The sequence below is a fragment of the Sarcophilus harrisii genome, chromosome 3, assembly GCF_902635505.1.
Source record: "Sarcophilus harrisii chromosome 3, mSarHar1.11, whole genome shotgun sequence".
NCBI classification, from domain to species: Eukaryota; Metazoa; Chordata; class Mammalia; order Dasyuromorphia; family Dasyuridae; genus Sarcophilus; species Sarcophilus harrisii.
In genome coordinates, this window is record NC_045428.1 from 399,576,891 (window position 1) to 399,586,032 (window position 9,142).

Sequence of the window (9,142 nt, forward strand, 5' to 3'; positions counted from 1 at the left end):
CGACTTGAGAGACTGGTGCAGAATTAAACTGCTCCACTGAGAGAAGGGAAAAGAATGGATGTAGCCAGTGTAGGAGTAATTACCTCAGAAAAAACTGAGGGATGGAAGGATTGGGCATTAAGATGAGGGTGAAGAATAGGAATTACAAGGCAGAGAGAGAGGTGAAATGACAAGAAATCACAGAAAGATAAAGGAGGATCAGGGCTCATGAACATGGAAATGGAGCATTTGTGGATGATGGCAATATCAAGGATATGACTATACATATAACTGAAATTAAGTGGAGGATTAGATTATATGAAATGAATAAATTGAGGAAGTGGGACATTAGAATAGAGGGACTTTCAGTGTTTGGTGAAGTTCCTGATATAAATGTGGGTGTTGGAAGGAGAGAAAGATTGTGAGCCAGGTACTGAAGTTATTGAGGAGAACAACAGTTGAATGCATGAGAAAAGGCACAAGAGAAGGTCCTGGAAGCTGGTAGACAATCACCAGAATCTTGATTGGATGATAAATGGATTGAATGAGCCTTAAATGAGGAGAGGCTATTAAATGATGTTTTTCTTAAATCTTTCAAAATTATTCATTTTTTAAAAAATGATAATGTATATTGTTCTACAAGTTCTTTTCGCTTTTTAAAGTTCAGTTGTTTTCTTTCTTTCTTTTTTAGTCATATCTAATTCTTTAGGACCCCATTAAGGATTTTCTTAGCAAAGATAGGAAAGTGATTTGCTATTTCCTTCTCCAACTTATTTGAGAGATGAGGAATTAATTGAAGAAAATAGGATTAAAACTTGCACAGGGTTACACTGTAATCTAAAGCCAAACTTGAACATAAGACGATGTCTTCCTGATTCCAATCTTGGTGCTTTATCCATTGTGCTACCTGGTTTCCCATTCTTTTTTACTTTACTTAGCATCAATTCAGAAAAATCTTCCTAAGTTTCTCTGAAGCCACCTTTTTCTTCATCTTTTATCATGTAGTAGTATTCCATGATATTCAAATGCTATAATTTGTTTAGCCACTCCCCCAGCTGATGGATAATCCCTTCATTCCTAAATTTTTGACACTACAAAGAATAGTTGCTATAAATATTTTTCATACATAGGGCCTTTGCCATTTTCTTTGATGTTCTGGCATAAAGACCTAGTAATGGTATCTATGTACATGACATGTACATAAGTATGTACAATTGGGACAGCTACATGGAGCACTGGATAGAGCAACAGCCCTGAAGTCAGGAGGACCTGAGTTCAAATCTAGCCTCAGACACCTTAGCTGTGCGACTCTGGGAAAGTCACTTAACCCCAATTGCCTCAGAAAAAACAAATAAATGAATGAATAAATGAATAAATATGTACAATTTAGTAAGTTTTTGAAAATTGTACCAAACTGTTTTCTAAAAAGCAGTGCTAATTAATAACTTAATCAACAGTGCATCAGTGTGCCTATTTTTCCACAGCCTCTCCAACATCTATCTTTTTAATATTTTTTCTAACTTTGCCAATTTAAGTGGTGTAGGGTGGAACAATCCAATTTTAAAATTTGTGTTTCTCTAATTATCAGTAATTTGAAACATTTTTCACATAAAGACTACTTGGTTTTCTTCTCAAGAGAATTATTTGTTCACATCTCTTAATCATTTCTTCTTTTTCTGAGATGATTATTTAAAAATTCTTTTTCTTTTTTTTGTTAATCTGGGTACTTTATATTTTTGTAAATATTTATCCACTTGATTTAAAGCTGCTGTTCTCATGGATATGTAGTTAGATGAAACAGTTTCAATTAATATTCTTTATGCTTCATCTGTTATGATTTTCCTTTTTTCCCATTTTTTAATAATAATTCTTCTCTTTAATCAACTCAGGTAATAGCTTGTCTAGTGCATTCTCCCTCCACAAAACCCCCCCCCCCCAAACTTTCAGTTTCTTTGAGTTTTACAATTCCTATTTTGGAGTTTTGAGTATTTTAAATTTTTGTTGATTTTCTAGATGTATTTGAATTGCATGTCAAATTCATTGATATGTTCCTTCTTTTTTAATAGTATTTTATTTCCCCCATTACATGTCAAGAAAAATTTTAACATTCCTCCTCCCTCCTCTTCCCTCTTTCTAAAATGATATAGGGTTATATATCTACAATTTTTCTTTCTGTACCCAATACTTTTATTTAAAAGTAACTGTTAGTTGTCATTGCCCAATTTTATTGGTGGGTAACTCATATAGAACCATACAATCAGCAAGAATCAAAGTAAAACAGTCTCAGAACTCCCCAAACCTCTGCCCCTGCTGAGTTCGATAAAAACAGTTCCACTTTTTTTTTTTTTTTCAGAGGCTACCATTATATGGAAATAATGACTTCCAACTAAGGGTACTTTTAAGAAGGGGGAGGAGATTGGAGTTAAGGCAAAGAGTATACAGGATCTTAGTATGATTTAAGGATGTCTCTTTCCTCCCAAAAGGACAAGGATAAACAAGCAGCCTGACATATAGTTCTACAGTCATATCCCAAATGGATATATATGTATATGTATATGTATATATATATATATATATATATATATATATATTAGATACTCTAATTATCAGGGATGTATAATAGTGGTTAACCAAGTTCAAAAATCTTGTTTTAAATATTCCGTTATGTGCAAAAGATATACATAGGGGTTTTTTTTTGTTGCAAAAATGTGAAACTGAGACAGTAATTGAGCTACCTTAGAATATTCATTTGAGTTATTATATGCAAATGTAAGTGCCAACTTTTAGCCATGGGCTAAAACCAATAGGAGAGGAATGAAAGTAACTTGGAAAAATACCTCTTGGCATTTTGAGACACAAAAAGGCTGGTAGTATAGGGGACAGACTGACAGACTTGGGGGTCGAGACAACCTGGATTCAAATTCTGCCTCAAACACTTAAATTAATCAAGTGAATTCGGATGAGTCACAGGACCTCACTGTCTGTTAAATGTGGGGCTGAATTCAACTCCTTCCAACTTTGATCTTGGACATGAACAGTGAGCAAGATGCCAAGTGGAATGCTTTTTTTCTGAGTTATGGGGAACAATTATATATTAAAAAGTTCATTCTCCCCCACAACGAATGATTGTGGGGGGAATGGGAAGGAAGGCTTCATGATGAATAGAGTAGGCTGCAGTTGGTAGAAGTGAACCCTAGATTAGCCCAGTGTCCCCATTTTTGGGGAAGAAGAGCTTGGGGTAGTTTAAAAAAAATGCTGATATCAAGAAAACCCCAAAGCATGTTGATGGTTTCAAGTTAAAATTTCTAACAAGAGCTAGTATTTATACTAGTTTCTAGTCCAATTTAAATCTTGTGATTTTTAGATTTAACAGAAGTGCACATGACTTTTGGAACAGCTTGGACAGTGTTTTACCTGTCGGTTCCTTTGATCCTCACAACAAATTGAGCAAATCAGAAATCAAGTGGCGGCAGCAGCAGTGCCCAGTCCCATTTAGAATTACAGCCTTTTCAATTTCAGGTTGCCACTGAGAAGCTGCTTTCATACACTCTTACCAATATCATCAACTTCAAAGAGGACACAACGTTTAATTGAATTAGATTCACTTTAATTTTCCCAACTAGATTGCAAACCTCGAAGGAGATTTTTTTTTTTTAGAAAAGGGTTAATTTGCTTGTAAACTTAAAAGAACTTAAAAACAAAACAATATTGTCCTATATGTACTGTCTCGGCAGTGAAACAGTAAGAACAAAATAATCAGCAAAAATTCCAATCTCCCACTCCACCAATCTTGATGGGAGTAATAAACGAAATTAATGTTCACAAAAAAATTGAAACATAAACATGTTATTTGAATTGTTATCGTAAATATGCTAGAATCTATCATTTTCTCAAAGCACTTCTTAAAATTAGGAGAAACTGAATTAGAAAAGTAAGTATAGATAACTTGTGAATGGATTTTAAAATATAGCAAGCAAACCACATTCTCAAGTTTGATTAAGTTGCTTATATAAATTTAAAGTCAGGAGCATGACTTCTGGATCAGTACTTTTTAAATCAAGGGCTTTAAGTAAACAGTTGAGTGCTTCCTGTATTTTCTCACTTTTTTTCAGTTCCTTTCCACACTTAACAAGAGCCTCATACTCATCTGTCATGGGAGCTGAACTTGGGTTATGTGCAGTAGTTTCTTGTGAATCTTCACCAGATGCACTCTGCACCAAGTCTGAATGAGACACACATAAAGAGCCCAGCTCACTTTGGGACAATAAAATTTCTCCAACAGGTTCTTCTGAATGTTCAGACTCTTGGCTATATTCTGCTGATTCTTCTTCTTCTAAATATTTGTCTGTACCCTTATACTCATTGGCATCTTCTTCCATATTTTCAACATTGTCTAAAATCACATTAATAAGTGATCTCCTTGAAGCCAGAGATCTTCTAGAAATTGCAGAATTATTTCCACTGCTACATATTTCAGATGAAAATAATTCATTTTGGGATCTATTGCTTTGGGGAGTTGAGTTAAATTGTGTTAGTAATGAGTCTGGGAAAGGGAGTAATATCCTTTCTGTCACAAAATCATCTTCATCATCTGAAACAATCCTCCTTGTCTTATATCTTGTTTTCACAGGAACTATTTCCTCTTCCAGGTCACTTTCTTGATCAGAGAGATTCTCAAACTGTGGATATCCAAAGATACTCTGTCCTTTAGGATTAGCTGCTGAATCCCAAATGCTGTTTTCCCTCTCAATAGACTCTAAAGACTGCTTGGAATGATTCTGTACATTCTCTAGAGAGTCTTCCAAGAAAAGATTGAAATCACCAGCATTCTGCAGTGAAGAAGCTACTGATTCTTTTTCAAACTTATCCTGATTTGGGCTAGAATTCTCCAGTGCAGTTGGGTCTGGGCCTGCTAGGCTAATGAGAGAAGTACTCAATTCCACAGACTTTTCTGGATTAATAAACAGTAAAATCTCACAATTTGTTAATTGATCTGAGTTTGACTCAAAATCAACTTTTGCTGTTCCATTAGTTAACTGCTTTATGCTTTCCTGAGTGTTATCTAGTAAAACTTGAATACTATCATCAGGATTATTGGTCTTTGATATTTCCATTTCATGGCACTGTTCATTAGAAAAAGTAGTTATAAATTCATCATCAATTTTATGTTCTGATATGTGAACATCACATTGTTTTACAGACACATCTACATTCATGGCAGAGAGACCATGTACTTCACTGTTTTCAATACTTAAATTTGCCATTTCAGAATCGATTAAGTCTTTTTGTGTAAGATCAACAATTATAGGTGGTGAAAGATGATGTACAACATTAAATCCAGAGCATTTTTTCTTTGGTTTGGAAGAGGCAGGTTCTTTCACCCAGGTTTCCTCAACTCTGGTTCTGTTGTTATTTAGTAAGAGCTCATTATTTTGAGACTCTAATGCAACTAGAAGTTGAGCCTTTTGAACTCTCTCTTGAATATATTGAGATTCTCCTACCTCAGACTCTTCATGAGCAGACACATCATGTGTAAACATCAAATCATGGTCAGAAATTCCTGCTATGCCCAAAGTGTGGAGGTAAGCAATATGTTCTTCCAATTTCTTATCAGTCTTTCTATGACCAGCATGCAAAGAATGTAGTTGCAACTGTGTTGCAGAACTCCGAAAATCCCCTATTGTAAAGAGCTCTCTTAATTCTTGCTTGCTAAAATATCTAGCAGGGTTTTTTTGATCCCCAGTTGTTTGTCTTATTAATGAATCCTTGAAAACTTGTCTTCTATATATTTTCTCCTCCACTGTACCACAGCTGATCAACCTATAAACCACAACATTTTCTTTTTGCCCAATTCTGTAAACTCTATCGACAGCTTGTGCATCAGTAGCAGGATTCCAGCTAGGATCAAAAATGATCACTCTAGTTGCTGAAGTTAAAGTGAGACCTAATCCACCTACTTGGGAAGTAAGGAGGAAAACAGATACATCTTGACTCTGTTGAAATAAGTCAATTCTTCTCTGTCTTTCTGAAAGATGAGTAACGGTTCCATCAATACGCAAAGTCTTGAAATTTTCTTTCTTTAAGAGGTGCTCTATGATGTCTAGAAGCTTTCTGGATTGGGAAAATACCAGAGTCTGATGACCTTCATCTTGTAATCTCTTAAGCAAAGCCATAAGGAATATAACTTTTCCTGATTCTTGCATTAGGGATTCATGAGGTACCTGATCAATCTGGATATTTGAATGAGCCATTTGACTTTCATCTTCACCAGAGAAGTTGCCTTCTTTGAGACCTAACAAACTGCAAGCCCGGGCTGACAGTAATCTTGGATGATCACATAATTTCTTTAAGACAGTCAACTCAGCCAAAGGTGAATGTGTTTCCATTAATAACTGTTTGATGTGGTTTAGGGATAAAAATTTCCTATATATTTCTTCTTGCAAAGGTACTAAGTACACCCAAATAATTAACTCATTTTTCCTGGAAAGGAAAGGGATTTCATAGATAATGTCATCATCTAGATTCTTTTCAGGAAGGTTTCTCAAAGGTTTATTGGTACTTTTCTTCTGTATATCTTCTTTAGTCCTCCTGAGAAAATAAGGTTTTATAAGTGCCATTAGGTTTTCAGATATTTTCAGCCCCAGGACCTTCTCTCCTGGAGTAGCATCTTTCTCCCGGGCCCTAGTAATAGGATTTTCATACTCAATTTTAAAGGTTTTAGATGTTCCTAGCAAGGATCCCTGACAAGCAAAATCAAAGAGGGACCACAACTCATACAAGTTATTCTGAATTGGTGTTCCTGTAAGGAGGATGCGATTTTTCACAGGGATAGCTCGGGCAGCAATTGATGACTTAGTAGAAGAGCTTTTAATTTTGTGAGCTTCATCAAGTATAAGGTAATCCCAGACAAACTCTTTTCCATCCAACTGGGAAAGTTGCTGCCAGTTGTTGACCAACATTTGGTATGTTGTAATAGCTACCCCATTATTCCTCTGAATCCTATTTAGATTTCTGATACGTTCATTCTTGCTAGAACCATGAAAGGTTGCAACTCTCATTCCTGGGGTCCACTTATCAAATTCTTTGGTCCATGTGCTGATAAGACTGGTAGGCATGATCAGCAGGACAAACCTCACAAGTTCAGCATCAAACATAGCAGAAAGGAAAGCAAGAATCTGAACAGTTTTCCCCAATCCCATATCATCCGCCAATATGCCCCCTTTCCTTCTCTCTTTATATAGGCTATAGAGAAAGGCCACACCTTCTTTCTGGTGCTCAAAAAGTCGATCGTGCAGGTCCCGATACAGCATCAGGCCACTGTTGCACACGTCAACGAATTCATCTTCTCCTTCTATCGATAGCTCTTCCAGGGCTTCCTGTAGTTTCTGGATTTGCCTCAGAACCTTGTCATTGGGAAAAACATCTTTTGCTGAATAGAAAAGTTTAAGGGCCTCTTCCAGATTTCCATTCTTGGTAGCTTCTTTGGCTTCTTTTATATATTTCTGGTAATTGGCTGCTCGGCCTGGGCTTAGTAGTTTCTCCACCGCATTCCCTGTGGCTGTGGCCGCCGACTCCGCCATTAACGCCTGGGATTCCCACATGCCCCGATGTCTAAATGGGCCTTAGCCTGGGTCCAGATATCTATCTCTGCCTTGGCCTTGGTCCAGATATATATCTCGTTGTTGGTCCTGATATTTATCTTGGGTTCGACTTCAGTCCGAATGTCTATCTCAGCCTCGTTCCCGATCTCAGTACGCGGCTCCGCCATCGCCAACCAGAAGGGGCTGTCTAGGAGGAAAGGAGAGTGGAAGGACGTTTCTTTTGAATCTTCTATATATGAATTATGTAAAACATACTTCCATATTAGTCAAAGTTATAAAAGAAGAAACAGATCAAAAGGAAATAAAAAACCCAAAAAGAATAAAGTAAGTGAAAAAAATGATATTTCACTGCATCCAGAGGCCATTCGTTCTATATCTGGATGTGGATAGCATTTTCCTTCATGAGTCCTTTGTATTATGGTAGATTATACTGCTTCTGAGAAGAGCCGTCATTTATAGTTGATCACTATACAGTGTTAGTGGTACTGTGTATGTTTTCCTGGTTGGGCTCATTTCACTTTGCATCAGTTTATAAGTCTACCCAAGTTTTCCTGAAATCTGCCTATTCATCATTTCTTATTTCACAATAGGATTCCATTATACTCATATACCATACCTTGTCCAGCTTTTCCCAAACTGATGAGCATCCCCTTGATTTCCAATATTTTGCCACTACAAAAAGAGCTGCTGTGAATATTTTTGCTTATGTAGGTCTTTTTCCCTTTTTTTAAATGATTTCTTTGAGGTGTAGACTTAGTATTATCAAAGGGTATTTATAATTTGGCTTCCCTTTGGATATAGTTTTAAATTGCTCTCCAGAATGGTTAGATGAGTTGACAATTCTATCAACACTGCATTAGTGTCCCAATTTTTTACACCCTTTTCAACATTTATCATTTTTCTTTTTTTGTCACATAACCAGTCTGATGGGTGTGAGGTAGTAGCTCAGGGTTGTTTTCATTTGTAATTTTCTAATCAAAAGAAATTTAAAGCACTTCTTTATGTACCTCTAGATAGCTTTGAGTTCATTCTTGGATCATTTATAAATTGGGGAATGGCTTTTATTCGTATGAATTTGATTTTTCCCTTTATATATTTAAGAAATTAGGCCTCTATCAAAGATGCTTGCTATAAAGATTGTTTCCCAGCTTTCTGCTTTCCTTCTAATCTTGGTCCCATTGGTTTTGTTTATAAAAAAAAAAAGTCTTTTAAATTTAATATAATCAAAAAGTCTCTATTTTTAGATTCCATAATGCTCTCTTGTTTAATCATAAATTTTCTTTTCTCCATAGATCTGACAGATAAACTTATTCTTTGCTCTTCTAATTTGCTTATGGTATTACCCATTATGTCTGAATCATGTACCTGTTTTGAACTTATTTTGGTATACAATGTGAGATGTTGGTCTATACCTGGTTTGTATCTTACTGTTCTCCATTTTTCCTAGCAGTTTTTGTCTTTATTTTTTTTTTCTGAAGCAATTGGAGTGACTTGCCCAGAGTCACACAGCAAGGAAGTATTCAGTGTCTGAGGTTTGAATTTGAACTCAGCTCTCCTGACTT

At 35.9% G+C, this 9,142-nt stretch overlaps 1 protein-coding gene across 1 annotated transcript; it reads right to left on the bottom strand.

Annotated features, from left to right (window-relative positions):
• Positions 1 to 2,594: 2,594 nt before the first annotated feature.
• Positions 2,595 to 7,875, bottom strand: LOC100934596 (DNA excision repair protein ERCC-6-like). Its single transcript, XM_003763975.3, has one exon. The coding sequence runs from the start codon at positions 7,578 to 7,580 to the stop codon at positions 3,966 to 3,968; it is 3,615 nt and encodes a 1,204-aa protein (XP_003764023.2). The 5' UTR covers positions 7,581 to 7,875; the 3' UTR covers positions 2,595 to 3,965.
• Positions 7,876 to 9,142: the final 1,267 nt, after the last annotated feature.

Excerpts from the sequence above, each read along its gene's own strand:
- LOC100934596 (XM_003763975.3), bottom strand. The coding sequence starts at position 7,580 with ATGTGGGAATCCCAGGCGTTAATGGCGGAGTCGGCGGCCACAGCCACA.